The following is a 16,649-nucleotide window of genomic DNA, read 5'->3' as shown; positions in this document are numbered from 1 at the left end:
GTAATAATAATAATAATAATAATACTTTCTACTATAAGCCCTAGGCCTGGATTTTGTGGGGAGGAGAACAGTCGATCACATCGACTTCAGTACTCAGCTGGTATTTAATTTATCAACCCCGAAAGGCCAAAAGGCAAAGTCAACCTCAGTGGAAATTGAACTCAGAATGTAAAAATGAAAAAATGCCAAAAAGCATTAACAATTCTTCCAGCTTGCCACCTTAATAATAATAATAATAATAAACTACTTACTCCTTTTGCATCGGGTAGTTTCACAGTTCCTCCAGTTTGTTCACATAGGTAGTGGAAAAGGTTCTGTAAAACAAAGACAAAATATTATTTTTAGATAATTAAATAAAATTTCTAAGAACTTATAATACGACAGCAGTGTGGAATACACAAATTAGCCATTCAAAAGCGCAAAGATTTAATTTGACGTAGCTGATTGGAGATTCAGGCTGTTTTGGCAACAGTACTTTTTAGCACTGGAAACAAACACACACACACACACACACGTGTGCAGAAATATAAACATAGAGAAAAAGGGTGGGGGTGACATAGCAATTTCCCTCTTCTCATACACATAACCAGAAAGAGAGAGAGAGAGAGAGAGAGAGAGAGAGAGGGAAAGAAAACAAGAGAAACATTGAAATGTCTGATGTGAAAACTGTCAGTCAAATCAACGATGCCAAACAAGTGGCACCAAAACAACTGTGCCAAAGTGTCTCATATCTATGAAGGAAATACATGAGTGGAATGCTGAAAAGTTCCTGGCTTTAAATAAAGGTATCGCGACAGGCCTGGTTGGAGGCCCAACCTCTCGAGTTCTTTTACAGGGCTTAGGAAAACTGAAGGACCACTGCAATAAGTGTGTGAATCTGAGAGGCGGGGGGAAGGGATATGTTGGATAAAGTCATAACGAACTGATCCCCTTATATTTTCTTTTACCCAAAGCCAGGAACTTTCCAGCACCCCCTCGTATGTGTATAAGACAAATAATCTCAATGTGGTCCCTACCTCGTGAAGGCAAGTGTATTGTACATGATACGGTGCCACTTTTTCTTCTCCTTTAATTTCCACACTGATATGCAAACGAATAGCACCAGACACAGCAGATTTATCCGTTCTTTTTTCTACAAAATAGAAATCAATACAGAAATCAAGATAAATGAACATATCAATAGAGATTGGAGATCACACGGATCAACAAATGACAAAAGGGAGGTAAATTATGTGTCATGCCTTTACCAAAAATATTCATTAACAAAACGAAGTGAATCAGCAGAATTGCCAAAGCTAGGGATAAATTACATTATGGATTCATTCCCTTTCTTGAGATCAATTTTGCCATAAGCCTTTAGGAGTCAATAAATTCTTCCTGTTTCTCTATGTGTTTGTCACTCACTTTTCTTTTACTTGAAGAAGTCCAGAAATCAGACCTTGAGAGAGATAAGCTCTGCCAGGTCGAAGAAAAAAAAACAGAAAACCAAAAATGCCCAAGAAATGTCATACGTCACAACAGCATCTCTACAGCTGTTTCTGGAGTTGTGGGATCAAGGCAAAACAAGGCATTTATTAATAAAGGACAAGGGCTCATATCATGTCAGAACTCAAACTATATTGCAACACATTTCAGCCACATGTTTTGGGTCCCCTCAGCTTGGGATAGAGATGTTGTATTATAGTCAAGAAAAACAGAGTCTGAAAAAGCCACAAGGTAAGTCCAAAGGCGATGCTGGTGATTACCTGAGTAGGTACAGTCCTTTGTAAAGTTGTACAGTAGCAGGTAGTTCAGTGGTTAGACCGTAGTTTAGATTATATACAAGAAGAAAATGCATGTAAATAACAAGAAGAAATTCATCGTTTTTGCTGGTATTAAAGACATACCAGCGAAAACGACAAATTTCTTCTTGTTATTTACATGCATTTTCTTCTCGTATATATATACATACATATATATATATATATATATATATATATATATATATGTGAGAGTTGGAGGTTGGGAAAGCAACCAACTAAGGGATAGTGTCTATCCAAAATACTGCTGGTAGTGTACCCAATTATTATTCATGCTGGTCATTGCATGGCAATCTCGCAATTGACTGTCATATATATGGGCAGGGGTAAATAAGAAAAGGGAAAGGAAACAAAACGGCATACATCATTCGGTAGACATTCCAGAGAGTCTATTTATTCCACTGGAATGTCTACTGGATAATGTATGTCATTTGGTATCCCCTCTATTTTCTTATTTGCCGTATATATATATATATATATATATAATTTAAAGAAAAAGACCACTATTAAATAATTCAATAAAGAAGGATTTAATTCATACCCTCCAGAAAATAAATATATCATAAAAACCTTATTAAAAAAAAATCAATAAAATACAAAAGGAATAACTAGTAAATAGTATATTATATATATATATATATATATATATATATATATATATATATATATTTATCGGCATCTCTTTTGGTGAGTTGCGTTGGTGTGTGCACATAAGAGAGTTCTGCCTTCTGAGAAGAGAACATAATGATGTCCTCTTACTAATTTCATTTCATATTATCTCTCTCTTTCTCTCTCTCTCTCTCTCTCTCTCTCTCCCTCAGTGTAACAAAAGACTGCTTCAGCATTACACATGCAACACAAAGATGAAGTCATTAAGGAACGGCTATGCTTCATCAGTGCATATTGATTTAAGTCAATATTTTTATGACATCATCAAATAACAAGCCAACCCCCCACAAACCTCTCACTCCCCCCTCGTCTCCACTCCTCCACACTGCCCCCCCCCCTGCATCGTTTTCTGCCCTTCCACCCCCCACCCCCCCCTTGCATCTCCATTCTGCTCTGCTCAGCTCAGCTCACTCTCACGACATTTAACAATACTTAGAGAACGCTTGAACAAGTTTTTACCGATTTTTCCAATACCTTCCTTCATGTCTACATTAATTGTTTTCTTCTTCTTCACACACACACACACACACACACACACACACACACACATCTCTTAGCTTTTACTAGTTCCAGTAATTAGACTGTGGCCATGCTGTATATACATATATATATATATACATATATAAATATATATATATATATATATATATATATATAAATATATATATATATATATATATATATATATATATATATATAAATATATATATATATATATATATATATATATGGTGGAGCAGTGGTGGAGACAAATACAGACACAAAGACACAAAAAAAAAAAAAAAAACTGTGCCAGTGCTGTGTAAAAGCACCCAGTACACTCTGTAGAGTGGTTGGTGGTGTTACGAAGGGCATCCAGCTGTAGAAACCATGCCAAAACAGACATGGAGCCTGAACAGCCCTTCAGCTGATCAGCTTCTACCAAACCTTCCAACCCATGCCAGCATGGAAAATGGACGTTAAATGATGATGATGATGATGATATGTACACATATATACATACATACACACACATATATATGCACATATATGTAATACATACATACATAAATATATAGACACACATACATTTATAAATATATATATGTACATATATACACACACACACATATATATATGTATATATATATATATATATATATATATATATATATATATATATACACACATATACACACACACGTATAGTGAGAGAGAAAGAGGAGAGAAACACTTCTCACTGATTATTTTTGTTTGTTTGTTTGTATTTATTTATTGGTCTTCATAGCAATATAAATATCAATCAAATATCTTTATTGAACAGATCAGATATTTATGTTGCTATTGATACTGTTGCTTACAAACATACAGACACACTTAGCAACAGAGATCAAATGCAATCGTGCAAAAACTGCATCTACTAAGTAATTTCTTATAAGCACGTCTTAAAAACCCAAAACACCATTTTTATGACCATATTTCAAATGTACTCTTACAACTACCACCACTGTTACCACCACTGCCATCACCACTGCTATCACCACCGCCACAGCAAGAAGTATTGTTTTTAAGTCTCTTTTCCATGCTGGCATAAGTTGGACGAGACTTCTTGAAGCAGTATTCTGCAGCTAAAAGCCTTTCATGATGGCAATCCTTTCCATGTTTTTTATCCATCCATCTTCTCTACCTCCCATTTGTATTTATCCTTACACCACTTGTCTAGAGTAGGGGTTGCCAAACTTTTGTGACCATCGACGCCCTTAAGCCACTTCTCCTTCTACATTAACCACCCTCTTCATTTAAAATATCTTAATACCCTACCCTACCATATCTTAAATGCATACCAGCTACTGACAATGGCAATTAAAATGTTTGCTAAAATATACCTGTATGACAAATTAAGAAATTCTATTGAAGATGACACACTTTTTACATTTAAAACTACGTGTACAAATATACAGTATTAAACTTTCAATTTTTATGAAATTGTTTTCACAGAAAATAGGAAAAACGCTTCATGTTTTCCCAAGTTTCATGGCGCTGACTATGTATTTAAAGCAGTTCATGTGGGTGAGCTGGTCTTTCGCACGCCGACCCCATTCGACCCCCTAAAATTCCTCACTGACCCCTAGAGGGTCCGTTGGACCCCTCATTGGCAACCCCTGGTCTACAGCAAGAAATGTTCTCCATGACATAACACAGTGAATGGCTTTTTTTTTTGTGGGTTCAAATACTCCCCAAGCATATTTGAACTGGCATTGAACTAGAAACTAAGTGGTTGAAAAGCAAGTTACTTACCACACAGCCATGATGGACAGAACCCCCCCCCCCCAAAAAAAAAGAAAAAAAAAAGAAAAGAAAACACCATATTTACCTAAATTATACCAGACATCCATTTCTCCACTGAGTGTTCGAACTTCAATGATTGTCTGTCCCAAGAAATCGTCTGATTCCCTGGTCAGCTTTTGCCTCAGTTTTGATTTCAGATCATTATCTTCATCCCTAAAAGAATACACAAAAAAACAAACAAACACACAAAAACAGTTGAAACAAATATTTAAAACGAAATCCATGTCTCAATAATAAAGTTTTGATTTTTTTCAAATCAGGGATAATCCAGAATTATTTCCCCCTAATCTAAGTACTATTTGACACTAGCACTAAAAAAGAAAAAAAATATTTATTGTGTGTGTATGTGTTCGTTTTTTGTTTTTAATTATCAAAATTCTTCCTTTGAAGAAAGAGCTGGTTTCTAACAAAGATACGAAGCTCCAATGAAAACAATGTCGCATTTTAAACTTGTAACGATACCAGATAACTCATTTGTCTATATATGTATATATATATATATATCATCATCATCGTTTAACGTCCGCTTTCCATGCTAGCATGGGTTGGACGATTTGACTGAGGACTGGTGAAACCGGATGGCAACACCAGGCTCCAGTCTGATTTGGCAGAGTTTCTACAGCTGGATGCCCTTCCTAACGCCAACCACTCAGAGAGTGTAGTGGGTGCTTTTACGTGTCACCCGCACGAAAACGGCCACGCTCGAAATGGTGTCTTTTATGTGCCACCCGCACAAGCCAGTCCAGGGGCACTGGCAACGATCTCGCTCGAAAATCCTACAGGAGCCAGTCAGGCGGTACTGGCAACGGCCACGCTCAAAATGGTGCATCTCATGTGCCACCCGCACAAGAACCAGTCCAGGGGCACTGGCAACGATCTTACTTGGCTTGCCGGGTCTTCTCACGCACAGCCCATTTCCAAAGGTCTCGGTCCGTAGTCATCGCCTCGGTGAGGCCCAATGTACGAAGGTCTTGCCTCACCACCTCAGCCCAGGTCTTCCTGGGCCTACCTCTTCCACGGGTTCCCTCAACTGTTAGGGTGTGGCACTTTTTCACGCAGCTATCCTCCTCCATTCTCACCACATGTCCATACCAGCGCAATCGTCTCTCTTGCACGCCACAACTGATGCTTCTAATGTTCAGCTTTTCTCTCAAGATACTTACACTCTGACGGGTATTCACATTGACATTACACATCCAACGGAGCATACTGGCTTCATTCCTTGCGAGCTTACGTATGTCCTCAGCATATATATATATATATATATATATATATATATATATATATATATATAGAGAGAGAGAGAGAGAGAGAGAGAGAGAGAGGTATACATACATATATAGATATATATATATACATAGAATATACACACATATATACATATATTTCTGCAAAAACTCACACACACAGAAGTACCCACTCAATGTATAACAGTGTAAACAGCTGAATATTCCACAGACACTTGTACCTTTAGTGTAATTCTCAGGCAGAATCACAAGAATCACCCTTTGAATTCCTGGTACAATCCATCTGCAGAAGCCTCTAGAATTTCCATCAACTTAATTTCTTTTAAGAGGTTTAGATCAACTTGCACTTAAAGTATAAGACACTTGCTGAAGTTGTCAGTCTATGAGATCAAAGCCAAGATCTTGAAATTATGAACAGAAATTCTTAATCATTCATCCATACAACTATACGCATGTAGCTTATACGACAGAACATTTCCTCAAACAATTATTAACTGGAAATGCCTCATAAATTCACCATATTCTGCTGAACCTGTTTCTTCCCATACTCATGTCAAAGAACACTGATTCTAATCAAAGAAAATTGAGAACTTAGATTCATAATGAAGAATGATACTCAAACAGATATTCATGCTGTTTGTTCTAATACATGGACAATTATTTTAAAAAAATGCTTTTATAAAGTATATTTATATAAAGGGTATTGTTAGTTTAGGTTCTTTGTTGGGAAGATAGTTAAGTGATTGAAAGTAAAGCTAGTTATGAAGATATCGTATTGCAGTCGAAGGCTATATTTTTCTATAAAGATATCTAGTAGCAAGTGAAAGTGTATTTTCTTGTTAAAATGCCTGTACTTACCAAACTCTGACCTTGATTCTGTCTGAAGAATTGTGGCATTCACTGCAAAAGAAAACAAACACAAATGTAAGATGATGTTGAGGACAAGGAAGAGGAGAAAAGATAACAATATTCTATGTTTTGTCAGTTAAAAAGACCAGAACTGGCAATCTGTCGGTTATGACAACGAGGGTTCCAGTTAATCCAATCCACAGAACAGCCTGCTCATGAAATTAATGTGCAAGTGGCTGAGTACTCCACAAACACATGTACTCAGCGTGATGCAAAATGTGAATAACAGGTACAACACAGTTCTATATTTAAGAGATGAGGAATTATGTACATTATTTACATTTGATGGATATTTGAACTCATCTTGTTTGTTGTAAACACATTTTGGCTGATATACCCCTCCAGCCTTCACCAGGTGTCTTGGGGGAAATTTCGATCCTGGGTTCTCATTCCTAAGGTATTTTTTGATGTTATTATTATTATTATTCAGGTCACTGCTTGGAATCAAACTCGGAATCTTGGGGTTAGTAGCCCACACTCTTAACCACTATGCCATCAATTTGTTCGGCTAAAACCCTTCAAGGTGGTGCTCCAGCATGGCTGTAGTCAAATGACAGAAACAAGTACAAGAATAAAAGAATAAAAGAATATATATTTACAAATAGAATTTTTCAGTCCAAACAGGATTTAGGTCTTGAGGCACTGTCTTAGTCCGTTTCTTTACTTTTCCAACTTGCACAGTCACATAAGGATCACTAGTGCCAGTTTTGTCTTTTCCTATAAGGCCCTGAGCACAAATAACTGAAAGAGAAAAGGTAAATAAAAATAAAGGAAGGATATATTACATTAGGATGGTCGATATTAGAGAAGAACGAAAGGCTAATTTACAGGCATTTCTGTAGCATAGTAGCAACATCGATACATTGTAACATAACATAATAGAATGTAACACAATATAACAACTCAACATTAAATAATTAGTGTTATGCATTGAGAGAAATTATGTTTGCTTCAACAACTGTATTGTTAATAGCTGAAATTTGTATTATTAGTTTAGTTGTCTCGTTGGTGGGTAAAAAGAATAGGATGCTTCTGTTGTATTTAAATATTTAAAAGTTAATAATACTGAAAGGAGGTATGCTACGTGTTTATGTGTGTCCAGAGAGGGGCGGTGCGGTGGTGGGTGGTGGGAATGGTTACAATGCAAAGGAAGGGCCAAAGAAGATATACGGTTGGCTTATCACAGAAATGATTGGCCCTTCCACCAATAAATAGTAAATAAGGACTTATGAGATCACGAGGGAGTCTCTATGTGGTTGCTTGAGTTGCTAGAAATAACAGGCATATCTCTGAACGACACACTATCACTGTTTTAAAAACACGAGTACACAGTAGACAGATCTTAGGCAAACTGCAGGAATTTCTGAATGGCAGATTTTCTACCATCAGATGCTCTTCCTGTCACCAAACCTCTCACCCATTTCCAAGCAAGGTCAACATGTACAAAAAGTTGTTACATTCCATTTCTGTTTATTTCTTGGAATGTAGAAGAAAAAAAATTCATTGCAGGAATGTGCCAAAAGATTTTCACACATGAAGAAATAAGTGTGAATTGAATTATTACACCTTCACACATGTGTTTGTGTGTGTGTGTGTGTGTGTGTGTGTGTGTGTGAAATCCTAATGTCACCAAATTGAAGTGAAAAAGAAATCCATAAAATATGTAGTAGAAGTAATAATAAATTTAATAATGATAATAATAATAATAATAATAGTTACAAATTTGGCCACAAGGGCAGCCATTTTGGGGGAAGGAGTTAAGTCGATTACATCGACCCCAGTGTTTCACTGGTACTTAATTCATTGACCCAGAAAGGATGAAAGGCAAAGTCAACCTCGGCAGAATTTGAACTCAGAACGTAACGCAGACGAAATACTGCTAAGCATTTCATCCAGCATGCTAACAATTCTGCCAGCTCTCCGCCTTGATAATAATAATAATAATAATAATAGATATAGAGAAGGGTTCTTTACTTGTAAAACAAGAGTGATGGATTGTGTCAATCGTTTTACAAGTAAAGAACTCTTCTCTTCTGGTTGAGTTACTTCAGTCCTATATAAACTTTTTAATAATAATAATAATAATAATAATAATAATAATGACAATAATATCCATGTCTTTGTGACAATGGTATCCATGTCAAATTTTAAAAGAGTTAAGTAATAAATACATAAATCATTAAAAAAAATCAAAAATATCGAAATTTAAAAAAAAATCAATGTCTAATATTTATTATAAGACCATGAATATTTTGTTTGTAAGGGAGATGTATAGGCAATCAAATCAACCCCAATGTGTCACTGGTACTATATTTTACCAATCTTCAGAAGGATCAGAGGTGAGTTTCGAACTCAGAAAACTTTCATATTTTTGGAACACAAAATAGAAAATATTAAAAGCAAAAATAAAAAAAAAGAAGAAAAAACCTAAAAGATTGCAACTGCTTAGCTATAGCCATTCCCTCCAGTTTCCTGTTTATAAATCTCTTTATTATCTTCTCTTCATATATCTATGTATTACCATTATACATGTATATATATAGATATGTGTGTATGTGTACAAATCTATATATCTATACATATATATAGAGAGAGAGCATATACATTACAATATATATATACATGTATAAATGATTATAATATACATATATATATATATCTATATAAATATATATATATATATATATATATATATATATATATATATATATATATACATACAGACACACATGCATATATATGTACATATATATATACATATATATAAACACACACATAAGGTTTATAAATAATAATAATAATAATAATGATGATGATAATATACTACCCCCACTCCACCTCGAACACACACAATATTGGAACACAATGGCAGTGGTTATCATTCTGACTGAGCTCTCAAAGAGCTTCTTCTTTCCCCGGCAGTGGATGGCTGTTGCGTAACCCTACAAAAACATTCTACGGATGTTGCAAGGTTATTGAAATATTTACTTTTGGTGAATGAACCTGAATTTCTACATTCATAAATGCTCAAAGAATAAAAATGTTCAAAGAGAATATGTGTTCAAAAGGAATAGATGTCCGTATTGGGAGGGGGGGGGAGAGAAGAGGAGGAGTGGGGGGGGGGCAGAGATAAAATATAAAAATATATATAACAGCACCCCTCCTCTCTACTTCTATAACAACATCACTAGTTGATAACAGCAGTATAAAAAATATATATGTGTATACATATATATATATATATTATATATACACACACACACACACACACTCATATACATACATACATATACATATACACACATATATATATATATACACACACATACATATATACGTACACATATATATACATACATACATATGTTTATATATATATATATATATATATATATATATATATATATATATATATATATATATATATATATATATATATACATATATATATATATTTATACACACACATTTATGCAATTTATACAAATAGGATGCTGCATTTAAATGAAAGTTTTCTAATAAGATGAGAACTTTTCTTAGCTAATATCCTAAGTAGAATGGAAAAAATTTGAATAATGTGTGTTATATTAAATAAACATTCCGAATGTCAAAAGCCAACATTGTCAGCGCCTTTATTAGCTGAAACGTCGACTCATTCCAATCTCAATCTCTTTCAGATACAGCAACAGTATTAGCCCCAGGAAAAGGATAATGCTAACTGACTCAGTCCACTTCTCTGTTAATAGGTACCATTAGGAGGTGCAATGGCAGGATTTATTAACAGGTTTGATAAGTTTTGTCAATGTGGTGAATTGGCTGAGGCGTTAGACCACTGGATAGAATGTTTTGAGATATCTATTCCAGCCCTCTGCACGCCAAATTCAAATCCTGTCCAGGAGGCTTGCTTTACCATTGTTCAGTTGAGTGCCCTTCCTGTTAAGCCATGTGTCTCCAAAACACTCACACACACACACACATTTAGGACAAACTTCCTTCAGTTTCTGTCTATCAAACTGCTTCACACAGTTTTGGTCATCCGAAGTCTATAGTAGGGAACACTTAAGCTACCATATGGTTAGTAAACAAACTTCTCAGTCACAGAGCCATTTCCTCTGTCATCATCATCATCATTTAACATCCACTGTCCATGCTAGTATGGTTGGACAATTTAACAGAATGGCAAGTCAGGGGAACCGACCCACGCCATGGCCACAGGATAATAGATAAATACCAGATAATTAATGGGAAAGTTAATTATTTTATTAAAACCTTCTACATTTTGTATTCACTATCACAATTGGCTGAAATACAGAGGAAGCGTATTTCAATGAAATGTGATGACAAAAGGGTTATAAAAGTTATTTTAATTCATATCATCAATAGATATGGCAAGCAGTTTTTATTTCAACCTGCTCCTAGAAATTATCAGTAGATCCTGTTAAGAGGCTTTTTAACATCAAAGTTGAGGAAACAGAGAAACCAATATGCTATCATAATAGGAATTGATTTTGTTTTTGCTTTCATCATCATTGTCATTATCATTGTTGTCTTTATTGTTTTAACATCCAATTTTCTATGCCTTGCATGGGTCAGACCGCATCTGCTGGAGGCAGATTTTTTCTATGGCTGGATGCGCTTCCTTTTGCAAACCCTCTCCTGCTTCCAAACAAGGTAATATTTTCCCCCATGGTTAAGGTAGCGAGCTGGCAGAATTGTTTGCATGCTGGGGGAAATGCTTAGCGGTATTTTGTCTGCAGTTACGTTCTGAGTTCAAATTCCACCGATGCATACATACATACATACAAACATACATACATACATACATACATACATAGAAACCAAAATATCCTGTTGTTGATGTTGAAATTCCAATGAAGGAGCCTTGGATCTAGGTTAGAAACCGGCTCTTTCTCTATTAGCAATAAATCTTGAAATAAACTGAATAATGACATAGATAGATAGATAGATAGATAGATAGATACATACATACAAGGTTTCTAACAGAAAAAAGCTTTACACGTTTGTAATTTTTTCTGTTACAGTAATTATACAGGTTATTGATCTGTTTCCTAATTGTTGTATACATACTAAGTATCATAGATATACCTGTTTGAAAGCTACAGGAAAGCTTTTAGTGATTTCATTTGTGATATTAAACTGTTATTTACATTTCGTCGAGTGAATACAAGCCAATGATATTTCTGAATGTTGACCCAATCAATCAATCATCACTTGGATACACATGGATTTATTGATTGCTTTTCTCGTTGATTCCAAATACAAAGATCCTATAGAATTTTATTAGTTCTTCCAATTGAGTAATCGAATGACATCTTACCTTACTTTCCCTCCCCAACCGTTTCAGCAAATGTGGGAACCTCTATTCGGTTCCACAAACTGTTAGAAATAACAACCATGTAACCCTCAAACCATGCTCTGACATCTTAGAAAAGGAAGGCTGCAGAACCCAAAGACAGTTTGACTGGCTGCAAATATTTATTTTAGACTGCGGCCATGCTGGAGTACAGCATTGAAGAATTCTTAGTCAAATGAATCAACTCCAGGAATTCTACTTTTTAAGTTTGGTACCTATTCTATTGATCTTTTTTTGCCAAACTGTTAAGTTATGGGAACATAAACACACCAACACCGGTTGTCAAGCAGTGGCATGGGGGGACAAACACAGACACAAAGGCACCTGCACACACATACAGACTGAACCCAGAACCATGCGGTTGGGAAGCAAGCATCTTACCGCACAGCCATGCCCGTGTCTAGATGTTAGATAAAGCTTGCAATCTAAAGAAATTATTACAAATAGACTGCTAAGGAGATCCAAGCCAAGGGGATGGTGTGGGGGATGGGGTTGGGGGTGATTTCAGGGGGCGGGTGCTGGACCAAGTGGGTGGACAGGGTTTTACACAGAGTCACGTGACTGACGGTGCTAAATTCAGACAGCAGTCGAAGACGTTAATGTCTCGGGCATCTTGAATGATTTATGTGCCAAAGCTCCCAAAATAACTGTTTCGTTAAACGAAGAGTGACACACACACACATACACACACACACACACACAGACACACACACACACTAACACAAAGAATAAAGTGGAAAAGAAGATAAAACAAAAAAATAAAACAAAAGAAAAAGTAAAAATGAAGAGCATTCTTTCAATTTAGATGATAGACATGCAAATACACATAACAGTCTAATTAAACATTTAAATCTTTTACAATATTGATTAAAATGTTAATATTAGTGAGAGTCGCCCCCCCCCAAATGGGATGCTTATTAAAATTTTATTTTTTTGTTCAGGATTTTATTATGATGGAGATTATTATTATTATTATTATTATTATTATTATTAATTATTATTATTATTATTATGGTGGTCAGCTAGCAGAATTGTGAGCATGCTGGGCAGAATGCTTAGCGGCATTTTGTTTGGCTTTCCTTTTCCGAGTTCAAATTCCACCAAGGTCAGCTTTACATTTCATCCTTTTGGGGGTCGATATAATAAGTACCAATTGAGTACTGGGGTTGATGCAATTGCCCAGCCCCCTCCCCCAAATTTTCAGGCTTTGTGCCTATAGGAGAAAGGATTATTATTATCATTGCTATTAAGGTGGCCCTTGTGGCAAAATTTGAAACGATTATTATTATTATAATTATTTTATTGTCTTTGCACAGCTTCGATTTGGCACTGTGGAGAGTACTCTCACAAAGCAACAGGTGTTAAAACATCTGAAAGTCGTAGACAGGTGAGATTCCAGACTTTCAGGTATTTTAATACCCGGTGCTTTGAGAGGGTACTTTCCACCATGCGAAATCGCAGCGTACCGGTAAATACACAAAGCATAAATGTTATGTATATGTAGTCAATAACTCTAGTGCTGCTTCAATTTCATATTTGAATATATCTGTGTGTGTGTGTGTGTGTGTGTGTGTGTGTGTGTATTGGGCAAGTAAAAAAGGCAGATATTTCAAGATTTCTCTAGTTAAGTACATATATGCATAACAGCTAAATAACCACATAGTCTGCATAAATTATTAGTTTTGAAAAAAATATTTTTCTTTCATTTTCTTTTTGCTGTTGTTTTTTGTTTGAAGGCAAAATGATTTCTGAGAGTCAATTCCGTGTTGCTGAAGAGCAATTGACTTAAAAAACCATCCGTTATTTAGATTAGAAAGTCTTAAGAAAATTCTCCAATAGCCCTTATGCCATCAGTAACTACTTCAGACATACTTCTCATTTACTTTATCATTATTATTATTATTACTACTACTACTATTACTGTTATTATTATTACTACTGTAATTATTATCATTATTATTAAGAAGAAGATGATAATGATGATGATGAGGAGGAAGATGTTTGTCAAGTGTTACAAGAGAAGCAACTGCGCACAACATTGTTTTGATCTAAAATGAAGAGAAGAATAAGCAATGGCTTATTTTTTGCTAGGCATCAGGCCGGTTCTGTTCGAGGAGACTAATCTATATTGTTAACTGAAATGGACTTCTGTAACATCAATTTAATGCGACTTTCTTTCCTTCGTCCCTCCCACTTCCAGTGGTTCAAATACTGGAAGAAGTAATTCTGGTATTAATCTTAGAAAAGAGATATTAATTGAGATAATATCGAATTTGTGGAGGCGTGGCCGGTGTGGTGAGAAGTTTGCTTCCCAACCACTGCATGGCACTTGGGAAAACACCTACATTAGCCCCTGGGACAACCAAAGCCTTATGAATGGATTTGGTAGAGGGAAACTGAAAGAAGCCCAGGAGACCTATTGAGTCAAGTACATCCACATCAACATCAACAGCAATATCAGAAACAAATCAAATGGAAATTGTAGTTGTGAGCCCTGTGCTGGTAGCATGTAAAGATCACGATCCGAACATGGCCTATGCCAGTGCTGTGTTTGACTGGCTTCTGTGCCAGTGGCACGTAAAAAGCACCATCTGATCGTGGTTGATGCCAGCTCCTCTGGCCCCTGTGCCGGTGGCATGTAAAAAGCACCCACTACACTCTCGGAGTGGTTGGCATTAGGAAGGGCATCCAGCTGTAGAAACACTGCCAGATCAGAATGGAGCCTAGTGCAGCCTTCTGGCTTCCCAGACCCCAGTCGAATTGTCCAACCCATGCCAGCATGGGAAAATAGACGTTAAACGATGATGATATATATTTATGTGTGTGTCTTGTCTTTGTATTTGTCCCCACCCTAGGCTGACCAAAGCCTTCTGAGTGGATTTAGTTGATGGAAACTGAAAGAAGCCCATTGTATATATGTATATATGTGTATATGCATGTATATACACACACACACACACACATACATACATGTGTGTGTGTGAGTGTGTACATGTTTATGTCTCCTTATCTTGACATCACGTGATACTTGTGAAATGACGGTCACCGTCAAAGAAGCAGAGTCATTTGTTTCCAACATTCTGTGAGAACATATCTGACCATGGGGGAAATATTACGTTGCTAGGAAACAGGTGAGGGTTGGCAACAGGAAGGACATCCAGCCATAGAAAATAAAACTCTGTCCAACCCATGCCAGCATGGAAAAGTGGACGTTAAAGCGATGATGGAATGACGAAAATATGGACTACTACTATGGCTTATGGTACTTTAAGAAAACAGCAACAAAAAAAATAAATAAATAAAAATTTTCTAAAATCAGGAAGTCTATAAACCAGAATGAACAATAGATTTAACAGTAATTATCAAAGAAATTAATAACAGCTGAAGTGGAATGTGGAATAATCAAAGAACACATTAAATAAAAAACAAAGCAAGCTTGTGTCTGTCAAGGAGTTTTTCAATCAAATGAATGTAAATAGATAGAGAAAGCAGTAAGTAAATAAGATTTACGAAAAGAAAAGTATCTCAATTAGTTATATTGGACACAGAATTAGAGTGTAAGCGTAGTTTTGGTAAGAGTAAAAGACAAGGCATCGAATTCAGAAAGATTTTAGAGAAAATGGGTATTGCATTGGCACAAATGAATCAATGAGGATGTCTGTAGATAAGGCATGGCTAACCCTTTTTTGAAAAGTGGTAAACTTATTGGGTTATTTCTGAAAACTTTATCCAAAATCCTGAAAGTGTAGCCTGTGTTGTGTCTGTGACAAAAGATAGTTTGCTCCCACCAAGTTTCAGGCCTTGTGCTTTTAGTAGAAACAATTATCATTATTATTATTTGGCAGTGAGCTGGCAGATTCGTTAGCACACCCAGCGAAATGCATAGTAGTATTTCATTGGTCGTTACGTTCAGAGTTCAAATTCCACTGAGGTTGACTTTGCCTTTCAACCTTTTGAGGTCAATAAAATAAATACCAGTTAAGAACTGGAGTTAATATAATCAACTAGTTTCCTTCCCCAAAATTTCAGGTCCTGTGCCTATAGTAGAAAGGGTTATTATTATTATTATCATCATCATCATCATCATAATCATAATATCTAGTGTTCTTCAAATGTGCTTTCTCGTCTTCACCTTCCTCCAATCCCTCCTTCTCTTCATCCCCCTGCACCGTGGCTAACGATAGGGAAAGCAGCCAAATGCAGCCATTTTCCTTCAGCTAACCATCCGACAGTGGTGATGGCAATTATGATGGCAGCGATAATGAAGACGATGAAGACTGCAATGATTATTACTATGATGGAGGTGGTGGTGGTGGCGGCGGG

The 16,649-nt window shown here is 35.9% G+C and overlaps 1 protein-coding gene across 1 annotated transcript in view; it reads right to left on the bottom strand.

The window, feature by feature from the left end:
• Positions 1-16,649, bottom strand: part of LOC106879696 (protein unc-13 homolog B) — a gene marked incomplete in the record, with an annotated part of 200,335 nt that overhangs the window by 32,072 nt on the left and 151,614 nt on the right. Inside the window, 5 exon segments of the mRNA XM_089339545.1 lie at positions 252-314; positions 1,017-1,132; positions 4,822-4,949; positions 6,902-6,943; positions 7,552-7,693. Of these exon segments, the coding sequence (XP_089195671.1) occupies positions 252-314; positions 1,017-1,132; positions 4,822-4,949; positions 6,902-6,943; positions 7,552-7,693 (491 nt within the window).

Source organism: Octopus bimaculoides, chromosome 22, assembly GCF_046866305.1.
Source record: "Octopus bimaculoides isolate indiv1 chromosome 22, ASM4686630v1, whole genome shotgun sequence".
NCBI classification, from domain to species: Eukaryota; Metazoa; Mollusca; class Cephalopoda; order Octopoda; family Octopodidae; genus Octopus; species Octopus bimaculoides.
Note: the sequence above shows the minus strand (reverse complement) of the source record. Positions and strands in the feature narration are given on the sequence as shown.